Consider the following 14,316-nt stretch of genomic DNA (forward strand, 5'->3'; position numbering starts at 1 on the left):
TTTTATTTTATTATTATTTTTTTTTCAGCTTGTGAATAATAATAATAATAAATACACTTGAATCATGACGTCAGACTATGTATATGGAACTGTTGTTGTATGCTGCTCTCTAGTGGTGACAAAGATGAAAGCTTTAATGGTTTTGTTTCTACCTGTATTGATGTTGTGTCTTTTTAGATTTTGAATGTGTGACCGTTATTTTGAGAGATTTTTTTTTCTCTCTGCAGGTGTGTGTTTGCCTTGCCTTGTGGACGTGGTTCCTGTTAAGAACGAGGACGGTTTAGTTATCATGTTTATCCTGAACTTTGAGCTGGCAGATCAGCAGGACAGACCCCTCGACAGCTCACCAGGCAGAGACATCAACAACAAAAACCCCATTCCGTGGCTCTCTAAAGGTATTTTAGGTTTATATTCAAGACTATCAGTTTTGTTTTTGTTTAATCAGTGGTATATGTAAAAAAATATTTATTAACAGTGTGCAAATTATACATTGACGATCAGAGAGGGGGTCAATTCTTTTAGTAATGCTAGTTTGTGTAATACATGCTTCAGTCATTTATGTATTTATTTAAATTATCTAATTTATTAATAAAACATATTTAAGTTTTTAGTGTTTGGAGGGTTGTTTACTGTATTTTGACTTGCAGTAGCTTTCTTTTGATTATTTCAGATGTTAGTGTTGGCCAAACTATACAAACCATGCAGCTAATTTGACTTTACTTTGAGGTTATATGTAGACACAAACAGCTATTTAAATAGGAAACAGTCCTGTGAATAAGATGTCTATCGGTGCTTTAATAATAATAATAATAATAATAATAATTCGTTACATTTATATAGCGCTTTTCTGGGCACTCAAAGCGCTTTACACAATGGGGGGGGGGGATCTCCTCATCCACCACCAGTATGCAGCATCCACCTGGATGACGCGACGGCAGCCATTTTGCGCCAGACCGCACACCACACACCAACTGATTGGTGGAGAGGAGACAGAGTGATGATATGCCAATCATGATATGGGGAGGGTTAGGAGGCCATGATGGACAGAGGCCAGTGGGCAGATTTGGCCAGGATGCCGGGGTTAAACCCCTACTCTTTTTCGAAGGACATCCTGGGATTTTTAACGACCACAGAGAGTCGGGACCTCGGTTTAACGTCTCATCCGAAAGACGGATCTGCTAGTTTCAGACTGTTAAATGAACTTTTTTCTCTCATTGTCTGATTGGAGTTATTATGCATTCACAATTATATGAACCATTATAGGGGTCGTCAAATGTATATTTATATGATTTATTATTTTAATTATTAACAATATTATTAAAATACAGAGCGAACTATTTCTCAGTATTAATTGGCTGACCCCCTATACAACTTGTATTCCCATCCTTCAGGGGGGGGAAAAAATACCAAAAAAAAAGTCTCATTACAAACCATATACCTTCAATAAAATATTATCAAGCTCAGATAATACTTTTAGGTGCACATAAAACAAAAATAATGACTTTGTTCAACAGTTTCTTCTTCTCAGTGTCAGTATAGTATTTGTCTCAACCTCAGACCTTAAGCCAAGCACTGCCCTTGCCATTGACCTTTGGCTAAATGTCTGATGCATGTGGCACACTTTACTGAAAACACTTTAGCAGATCCTCAGTTATCCTCTGATTAGTTTAAATGTACAGGATTGTCACGAGTGTCTGTCAAGTGTGCTGCATTCTTTATCAGTCCACATGGAAACAAGGCTGAGCGGATAAAAAAACAAAACAATTATTTATATTGATGACATTATTTTCTGTTGGCAGTGAAAACTTTCAGGTATTCTGTCATTTTGGTCACAAACATAAGGAAAAGATATCATTTAAAACAGTATCTGTTTTTTATTTGTGGATACTCGTTATTTTGAGGAAAATTCTATGCCCACAAACATGGCATGGCACAAAATGAAATGTGATTGGTTGGTTAAATTGTCAATCATTTAACATAGTGGGCTGTTCCTGACTATTCAAATAGGTTGAAGCTCTCAGAGCTTCAGCCATCAGTCGGAGGTCTGGCTGCTTGTGTAAGACTAGTATAGTGTGCAAGTTCATGTTTTGTGCTAGGACGCACCTCTGACATATTACCTCATATGCACCTGAGCTTTGTTTTGCATTACTCAAGAATGTGCTGGATATACTGACTTTTAGGGATGGGTAGTATTTAGGATACATGTATTTCAAATATGTATTTTAAATACTAAATTGTAATAGTATGGTTAGATTCAGGAGCAAGTCAAAATGAGACAGGAAAACAAGACAAACAACATAAAAAAAGTACAGTGGCGATTCCTACAAAACTTAAAGCTTAAAAGTTAATTACAAAATTTGACATAGTTAATCAGTAAGAGACAAACATATGGAATAATACTCAAGTCTACAGACTGGTCAAAAACTTTCAACTCAAGTTATATGGCAGCAAAAACAGAAAGCTATTTTGATTTTATTTATTTATTTTTTTGAGATATCATCACCTTAGAATTATAAGGTTATATCTGACATTTTTTCCAAAATTTAGTTATTTACATATTCTTATTAACCGACGCAGTGGCGCAGTAGGTAGTGCTGTCGCCTAACAGCAAGAAGGTTGCTGTTTCGAGCCTCGGCTGGTTCAGTTGGAGGTTCTGTTTGGAGTTTGCATGCTCTCCCTGCATTCGCGTTTCCTGTACAGTACAGTATGTTTTATGCTGTGTATTAAAGAGTACAATCGCAAAATAATATAGAAATGACTAAAACTGGAGATTTTAGTAGTTTAGTAGTTTTCAGAAATCGTGATTTTTATATTGAGTATTGAAGATTTCAATTACAAACATTTTGAAATATAAGACTTTTAAGAGGTGGTGGCAATTTTCACAATCAAGAGATATAGTATAATATTCCATCTCATTATCTGCATTGTATGATTTTTAAAGTGACAAGAAAGGATCATCTTTAAGACAATGCTTTCTGTATGAAATTTGTAAAAAATTTATGCTAAAATTTAAGAGAAACACAAGCTACATTTTTAGAAGTGAATGAGTTGAAAGAGAAGCAGACTTAAACTCAGTTCCTGTTCCTGTCAAACATTGTTTTATTTTACTAAGCCAGTTAAATAGTGAAGGGATTGATTCCAATATGCCTATTGATAGAAGGTGTATTTTAGTTTGTTTTGATACACCTAAAATTGAGGTATTTTGTATTTTTATTTTAATACATTTCAATGTAATTTTGCCCATGCCTGCTGACACTGTGGAGAAGAAACTGTTAAATAAATTTGTGTGACAGTAACAACAAGATTTGTCCTTCTTGTCCAGTAAAAACAGAAATAAAGTGAAAACAGAAGCTTCCTGTTGCACAAATGACTGCATAATGAAACATTTGAATGCTTGTCATTAAAGACCCAACAATTGGTGACGTAATCAGTACTCTGCAAATTAAGAAATTATTAATACAAATAAACTGTAAAAATCTAAACCACTCAAAAATATACATGTATTTATAATTTATTGGAATTTTCATATTGCTGTTTGCTGGCTGTTTTATGTTGTCAGACTACAAGCCTGTTTATAAATTGCATTCAGTGAAGCCATCTTAGGCTGTGTTAGTTTTTACCGACATCTCTTCTGTGGGACTCGGATTGTTACCCACAATCATTAGTTATGTTTCTAACCATTGTTGCAAATGTAGCATTATAAATTGCAATACTGCATAAATCATTAGTAAATAAATGATTGTTTTGTATCTAGTGTTGAAGAGATCAAAATCATCACTTTCTGTAATAAATGAGTTTCTTTGAGAGACACAAAAATAGCGAATGCTATCATGACATCTTGCATTTAGAGGAAGAAGCTTGATGTTTGGGGTTACAATCTTAAGAGACACTCCTGTGAGGGAAATCAACCACCAAACCATTTTGATGACAAACTTTGCCTTAGGCATAGGGATTGAGTCATGAGACATGATCTGTGTGATGGATTTTTTTTTGTTGCACATCAGGGAATTTATTTGATAAATGTTTTTTTCCATCATAGCTTTTAACATGTTTTCTTATGTAAACTGTATCAGTCCCAATCTAGAACATACATTATTAATCACATTTTAGTATTTTATGATCATCTTGGTTTTTATGTATTATCTCAAAATATTTTTTATAATATGTTAATGCAAATGTAGTGCACAGTCAACAATTTTTGTAAATTATATAGTATTTAACATTAATATGAACTGTATTTTAATGTAGGACAGTTATGCGGTATGTATTGTGAAAATTACCATATTACAATTTTGTAGATATACAGCAATAGCAATGGTGCTGTCAATGTAAATACAGTATTTTTGCTCTAATTGATTTACTGTAAGTTACTGGTGAACTGCTGCAATTAAGTTACTGTAGATTCTACAGGAAATTGTTAACAGTGTAGTGTGTAATTATGATCTAATACAATACATTTATTTCTTACCCTTGGGTATTTCCTCAGCAAGACGACGTCGTCTCCGGCTGCCACTGCCCTTGCTGCACTCTCTGAGTGGCAGTAAACAGTCTCTGCATGAAGACACTGAAAAAGGCTTCATGCAGCCGATGCCTCATATGGGCCATGAGTCAGTAGCCCTGGACAAACTGCTCTCCCTACCTGAACGTTCAGCACTCGGAGGATCTCAGCTGTTGTTCTGGGAAGATAAGGTTCAGACTGAGTCTGAAAGTGAGCTGCGGCCATCAGAAGTGTCTCCTCCTCTGCCTCAGGGCTTCTCGCAGTCCTCCCCACGTCTGCACAACCTCACCTCAGAGGCGTCTCCGTCCAGTTGCAGCATGGCCCACAGCCGCTCCTGTGAGAGCCTGTGTGGCATGAGGCCCTCACCCTCCACCAATGACTTTAACTGGGACAGAAAACTGCCAGTCAGACCCAGTAGCACAGGTAAAATAGAAGGTTGAATGCGCTGACCAGATTTCTGAAATGTATTATCTAATTATTTAGTGGTAAAAATAAAATTGAAATCTCTCTTATGATTACATATTTAAAATATGGGGACAGCACATTTAGTATAGTTCTTATTTTTAATGAAAATATCTCTGGTTGAGGATGAGAAAAGAATAACAGGCACATCTGATCAGTCAGTGGTAAAAGAAAAAACAGGTACACCTGGTCATACATTGGTCATACAATCAAAAATCAGCCTAAAGATCATGTCACAAGTGACATGCAAAGCAAATGTCTTTTATTGTCTTTTAACACGGCCATTTATTAAGGTCTGTGTAGATTTGATCATCAATTTTTGTAATCAATATATTGGAATGCCTGAGAAACAGGGTAAAATAAAGATCTGAGTGATTTTTACAAGGGTCAAGCTTTTATGGCAAGGCGAGTTGGTCAGAGTAATGAAATGGGCAGATTTTTTTGGTTTGCTCATGGTAAGCAGTGGTGAGGATTTACCACCAGTGGTCAGTGGAATAACCAGTGGACAAACTACAAACCAGCCACACTAGACACATAAGGTGACTTCGGATGCTTATTTTACACAAGCTGATAAAAAGTCTTTAAATTTTCTTGGTTAAATGTCCCAATGATAGTGTAAATAAACATTTTTTATCTTGTCAAAAACACCACAGTGAGCCATTTTGCTTCACATCTCTTTAAAATGCTCTCTGATGCTGCAAGATCAGGAATGGCAGTCCAATCAAGCCTTAATCAAGCCTCAAGCTTTTGCTTCATGACTGACATAAAGAAGTATTTGAAGCTGTGTCCACATTACAAAACATAAGATAGTGCCACGCATATAATCATTGCATATAATTTATCATTGCTTGCCATTGCAGCCCACCATTATCATTGTAAAATTTATTCAAACAAACATCTATATGAAAAGTGACACTGCTGGATTGAATAAATGCTTAGATGCAGTTTCTGATCTGGTGAGTGAGTAATTCAACAACACCACAATAACAGATCTGCACATGATGGATAATGATCTGATTCTAAACATGAGTGAAATGACATTTGCATTGGACATCTTTAACCAAATGAAACAATCACAAATTATATAAATAAATTACTTACATCTGTCAGACAAATAGTTTGTACAGTTATGTTTAAATTAGTGCTGTCAATCGATTAAAAAAAATTAACTAATTAATTGCACCTTTTTAAAAAAAGTTAATCGTGATTAATTGCGATTAATCACATTTAAAATACTGAAACTTGTAATTTTGGCTATTTAAATGTAAAATTAATGTAAATGCAAGACAAAAATATTTAAATTCAAAATATTATTGTTTAATAGAATTTTTGTTTAACTTGTAACACAATACGTTGCTCACTCCACCCCTGACACCCCTCAACAGGCCTGACACAGACACACACACAGACAGACACACACAACGCGCTGCAGACGTTTTGGCCCCAACGGCCTTCCATACTGGAGCGACTCCCCTCAGATTCAACACACATGATCACGTTCATCAAATTTGCTTAAACTAAGTGTCCTAAAGTATTACTGTATTTCACAAGGATTCTGACACAACGCGAAGCTTACGCTTTCGTTGCGTTTAATGAGGAAACATGCTAAACTTGGAGGGCGCATGCTGAAAGGCAGAGTAATGCCCTGTCTTTGACAGCTCGCGACTTCACCAGACGTTCTGGGTACATTTACATAAGACACCAATACTCCGATTTTAATATGATTAAGATAATACTCTTATTAAAATTCTATCGTGTAGCCTTAAAAGGAACCTTACCTTAAAGGAACACCGAGTCACGAAATGCGGAGGATTTTCTTTCTGTTCGTCATGCGGTATTAACTTACAACAGATGTCGAAAGTTAAAAATGAAACACCTGAAATTGCATGAAACTCTGGATAACCTGTGATGCAACTAATTGTTTTATACTGGAACTTGCCTTCAAAAAGTGCTTCCTTGGTCTTATCCACATTTATTGCATGCTGAACACACGTCCACCACAACAGGAAGTAAAAAAACCTGAACTGCGTTAATTGCGTTAATATTTTTTTAACGCGTTAATTATTTAAAATGAATCGCATGCGTTAACGCGAAAATTTTGACAGCGCTAGTTTAAATGCAATTTTGATGTAAGTACAAATTCCTATACCATCGAGATCGTAAAGCAGTCTGATGAAAAATGTTTTGGACACACACAAATTTTTTTTTAATCAAATGCATGCCAAGGTATGCTTTATAACAGTTTTTCCCAACCATGTTCCTGGAGGACCACCAACACTGCATGTTTTGGATGTCTCCTTTGTCTGTCACACCCATTACAGGTCTTTCAGTCTTTACTAATGGAACATGGAAAATGCAACATGGAAAAATGTACAGAGGTGGTGGTCCTCCAGGAACGTGGTTGAGAAACACTGCTTTATGACATCAATCAGATCTTTGTGTGTTTTCTTTCTCCTAGGTGCCATGCACCGCAAAGCCAGCTTACAGAATGCTACTTCTGACTCAGATCTCATTCGGCTCCGGAGCTCAGGTCGGGGCACCCAAATATCACACAACTTAATAGATATGAAGCCGGACGCATTAATTGCAGTCCCCACCGGTGAGATTGACATCATCGCCCCCTGCAAGCTGATCGACCGGACCCACAATGTGACAGAGAAGGTCACTCAGGTGAGGCTTTTCACTAACAATATTGGAGAGTGGATGTTACTAGCGTTTTAAAATATGGTGTTTGAATTTGCTCAATGACAAAAGAGCTGTAAATAAATAATGCAGGATTTTAATTCTGCAGAATTATTGTATAATGATCTTGATCTGTTTAAAGAGCCCATATTATGGGTTTTTGAAAATTCCCCTCCATGTAGTGTGTAACACAGCTCTAAGTGAAGTGAAGTATCCAGCTAAGGCTTAAATCTGTAAGAATACAGTGTTTAAAACGGTTGATTCATCTATAAAAGAGTCGACTCATAGTGCTTCAAACGAGTCGCCTTGATACTGATTCATTAGGTGTTTCGCCATGACGTAAGAACGAAACCAAGTTATTCACGTGCACGCGCAAACCCGGGAGATTTCAAACCTGAGGCCCCGCCCTCTGACGCAGTAACGCAGACACACACCCACAAACACATGCACACAAACATGCCGGTCGATTGAAGTCACACTGCAGATGGATATTATCGAGCCTCTACCCAAAGATGAAACCTCAGCATTATAACCAAGCAGTTGGAAACTACTGGAAACTTCTGGAAACTACATGCTACAAAGAATACTTCATCGGCATTTGTTAAAGGAAGGATCAGTAAAGAGTAACTTACTGATGGACGTCAGGATGGGTTTCTTCCTCCATTTCTCAAGTGTAAGTACGTGCGATTAAAGTTGTTGCCTCGTTGACTCTAGCTTGCAAATGTATTTAGTTGTGATTTATTACTTGTAACTGCGTGTACTGTATCAGGTTAACTGGCTATATTCTCTTATCGCGTGCTGCTTTGTTTACGGAGCTCCGTGGACGAGGGTAGTGTGTGTGTGCATGTGCTGTCGTCCGGAGGTATGTGTGTGTTTGTGTGTGTGTGTGCGCGCGCGCGTTATCGCTCTGAGGTCGGTGTGTGTTTTTGTGTTTGTGTGCTCGGACGATGGCAATGTGTGTGTGTGTGTGTGTGTGTGTGTGTTTGTGTCTGTGAAAAGAGCAGAGTGAGACAAGCTTGTATATCTCCTCGACATTTTTTGGAGTTTTTGCTCAATAAAATAGTTAATCGTCTGAATTTTCAAGTCCATCGACTGTATTTACATTGACCCACTGGCAGCTAAAATCCACGCCTACACTATCGAGCGTGTATGAACTGTGATTACTTTTATATTGCTGATTAGCTGTTGTGCATTTTACTCTCTGACTGAAGGCAGTCTACCAATCGCAACAGGCTGTCATTGGTCCAATCAGCGCAGATTAGCTTTGCGCTAAGGAGGGGTTTGGGAACAAATGAATCACTGGACGATTCATACGGGAGTCGCTGGGATAATTAGGTAAAAATAAATGCAGATTATAAGACCATGAAAGTGTTTTTTGACCTTGCATGCATATTAGACTGATGTTGGAGACCCTTACTACCAAGATATGACCCTATTTCATGTATAATATGGGCTCTTTAACAGATTTACTGCTTGGCTAATATTTTTGGGATTTTCATTGGCTTTTTTCATTTGCTTCATTTTGATTAGTTTAATGTTTGTTTAGTTTAGTTTAATATCCTTTATTAATAAAAGTGAGCTTTTTGTTTAAAGAAAACTCCAAACATTTAAAAGGCACACATGGTGTATTCACCACAGACATAAATTAACTGATGGAGTATTAATAAACTGCTTACTAACATCTTTTAATGGAGGGTTAATGCTTAACAAATAATGAATTAACTATTTGCTAATGCTTAATAAATGTTTCATAGTGTGTAGTTATTATAAAGTGTTACCAAAGCAGTGAACACATGAAGAAAGGAAAGTGTAAAAAGGGCATGGAAAGCCTAGACTGTAACATGAAGTGATGCTGACAACATGTCTGCGGATCCAAATGCAGAATTTATTAAACAGAATGGTCAGGCAAGCAACGGTCAACACAGGGGCAAACAGATGTAAACAGGCAAATCCAGAGCCGTAGTCAAATATCAGGTGAGTGGTCAGAAGGCAGGCAGCAGACAGGAGTAAAACAAGAAAACAAGGCGAGGATCAAAATACGGAAAAGCAAAGAGAAAGGAAACGCGCTGTAATGTCACTTAACAGTAAACAAGTCTCAGCCACCTGAGTGAGAATCAGAGGGGTTTAAATCATTCAAGTAATCAATGATCATGAGTATCAGCTGTGTGTGTGTGTGTGTGTGTGTGTGTGCGTGTGTGTGTGCGTGTGTGTGTGCGTGTGTGTGTGTGTGTGTGTGTGTGTGTGTGTGTGTGTGTGTGTGTGTGTGTGTGTGTGTGTGTGTGTGTGTGTGTTTGTGTGTTTGTGTCCAAATGAGGAGTGATTGGGGCAAACACTTCTGGGATATGTAGTTCAGTAGGAAGTACTTTTTAATTGATAAAATACAGCTGATGATTACAACAAACTACAGAAAATAATCTCACAACATCACAACACAGACAGAAGCTAAAATCTCTCAGTTAGAAACTAATTCAGCTTGTCAGACTATTCATATTATTTACAAAAATACAAAAATGTATTCATCAGGATTTTTCAGGTGTTTTTTTTTTTGTTTGTTTGTTTTTTTTTTTGCTCAGGATTTCAGGATTTGTTCTTGCATTGGTGGAAAATCGATACATTTTTTGCTTTTTAGAATGCTTTTATATTTAAGAATTTTTAGATATTTGGACTAGAAAGCTATTATTTGCAGAGTACAGGCTGTAGCAATTTACAAGTTTTTAATGCAGTTGATGGAAGTATAATTACAACTTTCATTTGCTACGTGGAGCATTGGATATTTAGCTGGGATTTGAAACTCTGGTCACTTTACAGAGCAATGTAAAAAAGCAAAAATAAATTAATAAAACCCGGCACGCTTAACAATAAGGTTTTTTGGTAACGCTTTACTATGAGGCTGTATTAGTTTATGTAAGTAGATGCATTATAGTTTACTTGATCTAAGAGTGAACAACACATCTGTTAAGCTTTTTTTAATCTTTGTTAATGTTACATAAACAAATATCATTGTGTTATGTTATGTTATATAATGTTTTGTTATGTTATGTTATGTTATGTTATGTTATACAATTATGAATGAAATTGTCGTTTGCCATTAGTTCAAGTTAACTAATGTATTAATTGACATGTTAATCTACGGTTAAAGTCAACATTTTGGCCCACCTGTGATTTATTTATTTATTTATTTTGTCTTTTTCATAAATTTCCCAAATGATGTTTAACAGAGTAAGGAATTTCTCACTGAATTTCCTATGTTTATCTCTTCTGGACAAAGTCTTATAATTCTGACTTCAACTGTAGGTTTAGTTAACATTAACAAAGATTAAGTAATGATTAATTAATGCTTAACAAATGCATTGTTTACATTTAGTTAATTTATGTTAACTAATGAATTAAATAAAATGATTTAATAACCTTTTTTCAATGTTACCAGGTTCATGTTAGTTATTATACTGTATTTACTAACATCAACTAAGAATGAACGATACTTTTACAGCACTGTACTGTACATGAAATATACAAAATACTTTTGCAATGCAAATATAGATGTAATTACAATGTTATAACAATTCTATTACAATGTCATAACAATGTAAATGCAATTGTTATTACACAGTAATTATAATGTGATGACATGGTTGTGGCGAATAAAATGTTCTCCCATTTTCTCAAAGTGCCACAAGGAGGCGCTGCTTTTTTCTGCCCTCCCTCGAGCTTTCAAAACCTTATTTCCGGGGTCGGGAGGAAGCGGAAGGGCAGGTAGACAATAGAAGACCATAAAAGGGGGTGTTGAGGGTTGCTCCGGGTGGCTGTTGTTGTTGTTGTGGTTGCTGCTGTTGGAGTTGCTGTTTTCTTTGCTGTTTTTTTTTATTCGTGTGTTGGTGGTGAAATCGTGGGGAGAGAAAAAGACGAGAAACATGAAAGATGCAAAGGTGAAGAGCTGTTGGCTTTGAAGATGGAGGTGTGGCGATAAATATTGTGGTGTGAAAGTGATGGTGGACAGGCTGACCAGAAAAACTACACGAGCGATTAAGTGCGAGGGGTCTGCAGGATCTTATGGGGATCGAAAGCCAAGGTGGACCTGTACAGAATCAGCGTTGTTTGCCGGGTCAGTTATTTAGGTCATTCACATTCATTCATACACCCATACAATCCACACCCATTGCTACTCAATTTCACAAACTTTCTTTAAATTTCTCTTTCTCTCTGGTTTCTGTTACCTCAGCCACACGTTATTATTGTTTGTTTGATTGATTGTTTGTTTGATGTTTTCTTTCTTTTATTTTATTGACTTATCTAAGCAGTGATTTCTTTTTTGTTGTTGTTAAAAATCGTTCAACCAAGATTGAACTGTGGTAAAAAGAATTCGTTATTATTTAGAAAATATATTTGTTGTATTGTGTGATATAAATAGAACCGTTGATTTCATTTAAAGTGTGTTGCGTTGTTATTATTTATCCTTTTCTTTTGCATTGTGTATGGTGGTTGAATGCCGGCTGTAGCTAACCAGGGTATTAGTAAATGTTTTTCTTTTTGGCAAGTAAATCTTGTCTGGCGCCCAAAGTTTAATTAAATATATTGATAACTAATCTTTTTTTTTTGTTTGAGGTCTGCTGGGAGTGAGATTAAGGGCCGGGAAAATCTAAATCTTCCTAGTGGTCACGTGGACTAGTGGTTGAGCGTTGGACCGTGGTACGGACGGGCCCGGGTTCGAATCCCACTAATACTGGTTTTTGAAATTTTTTTTTATTTTTCTTCATTCAAATTATATTTAAACTGAAATATTATTACCAGCCACCGTTACATGGTAATTACATCAAAAATAAAAATTTGTAATTACATATTTACGGCGTATATTTATGTATAAATACAAAAAATACTGTACCTGAATTATACAAAGAAACATAGAAATGTAATTACAATGTGATGACATAGTAATTCCGTTTGTAATTACATGTGTACTATGTATATTTACATTGTTACGACTTTCAAGTTTGGCTCTAGGGTTTAAAAGAGGTACCATTTGATATGATAAAATTTTGGGGTGAGTTGGTGGCAAAATAGCAAAACGACAACCAAAATACTGCAAAAATAAGTGAATTTATTTACAAAAGTGAAAAGAAGTCAAAACAGCAAAAATATTATTTACAAGATCTCACTAAAGAAAATAAATCAATAAATGTATATTATGGATTGGGGAAATGAGAATTAAGTGGCGCTAAATAAATGAAAGAAAAAAAATCTAGCTGAAAATACCCTGTAAACTATCTAATAAAAAATAAACAAACAAAACATCCTCAGCATTTTATGATATAACTAAACTAGTCTTCTAACCAAAAATACGGACAAAACTTACAGCGGGTGGCGCTCACTTCTAAACTAGTGTGTTTAGACAGTGAAGTTATCTGCGTGATGCAAGGTGTCTGTCATGTGACATCTAAACTCTTCGAATCCCAGGGGAAGACTGACACCAGAGATCAGGGAATTCTCACATATACACATACAAGGCGGTAACAGCAACCAAAACAAGAACAAGAACCCTAAGTTCACATCACTATCATAGCACAAAACAACAAGCCAAAACACACACAAAGGCAAGCAAAGAGAAGGCATGCAAGACAGAGCAGAGCAGAGCAGAACGAGTTTCCTCGCTTGTGTCCCTTTAAACTTTGAGTTCCTATCCTGATTGATAGCAAAGGTGATGACCTCAAAGGGTGAAATGGAGTTTGACGTCTTCACGGACAAATGGGATATTAGAATGGGCGATCCTGAGAATTGACTGAGAGAGGGAAAGAGAGGGAGCGAGCGAACAAGAGAGAAAGAGGAAGAGAGAGCACACACACACAAGCAAAAAATACGGGCAAATACATATGACTGTAACATACGTATACAACTATAAATAACCAAATACTGTACATGCAAAATACAATGATTTTGCAACGCTAATACAATGTAATTACAATGTTGTTACATAATAGTTACACTGGTATATTAATGTAGTTACATTGTTATAACGTTGTAGAAACTGCAAAGTTGTAAGAATGTAAATACTGTCTAACAACATAGTAATTACTATGTAATAGCATTTATCATTGTTATAACATTTTAATAACTATGGAATAACTACAATGTTATCACACTGTAATTACAGTGTTTTAACATTGTATGTTGCATTTTCAGTAATTTTTTATAGTTGTATACATAAATGTACAAAGTATACATGTAATATGTAGTACATATGAATTACAAACTTTCATTTTGTCATTACATTATAATTACTATATAACATTGTAATAACGTTGAAATTACATTGTTAATACATTGTTATTACACTGTTATTACATTATAAATACTATGCAACAACATTGTAATTACATTGTTAATACACTGTTATAACAATATAGTATAGATGTAGTAACATTGTACTACCATTGTATTTACATCTAAGACAGTATTGTAAATGTTTTTGTATATTTCATGTACAGAATTTGTAAATTATAGTTACACGTGTAGTGATAATTGGATTTATCAAATATTAAAATCAATATTTCGGTATTGATATTAATATTGATATTTTAATCTCCCGTAGGGGACCAAATGATGTAGATATAACAGATAACTAACTCCTTTTAAACGGGGCACCAGACAGCTTTCCACTGTCAAAATAATTAACAATAAAA

At 35.7% G+C, this 14,316-nt stretch overlaps 1 protein-coding gene across 3 annotated transcripts in view; it reads left to right on the forward strand.

Moving 5' to 3' along the window:
• kcnh2a (potassium voltage-gated channel, subfamily H (eag-related), member 2a) overlaps nt 1-14,316 on the forward strand; it is a 100,623-nt gene that overhangs the window by 20,452 nt on the left and 65,855 nt on the right. For all 3 annotated transcript variants that reach the window (NM_001042722.2, XM_087239783.1, XM_087239784.1), the window contains 3 exon segments: nt 228-395; nt 4,487-4,921; nt 7,419-7,630. In NM_001042722.2, coding sequence (NP_001036187.2) covers nt 228-395; nt 4,487-4,921; nt 7,419-7,630 — 815 coding nt within the window.

This window comes from Danio rerio, chromosome 2 (assembly GCF_052040795.2).
Source record: "Danio rerio strain M-AB ecotype USA chromosome 2, GRCz13ab, whole genome shotgun sequence".
In the NCBI taxonomy this organism is placed as follows: domain Eukaryota; kingdom Metazoa; phylum Chordata; class Actinopteri; order Cypriniformes; family Danionidae; genus Danio; species Danio rerio.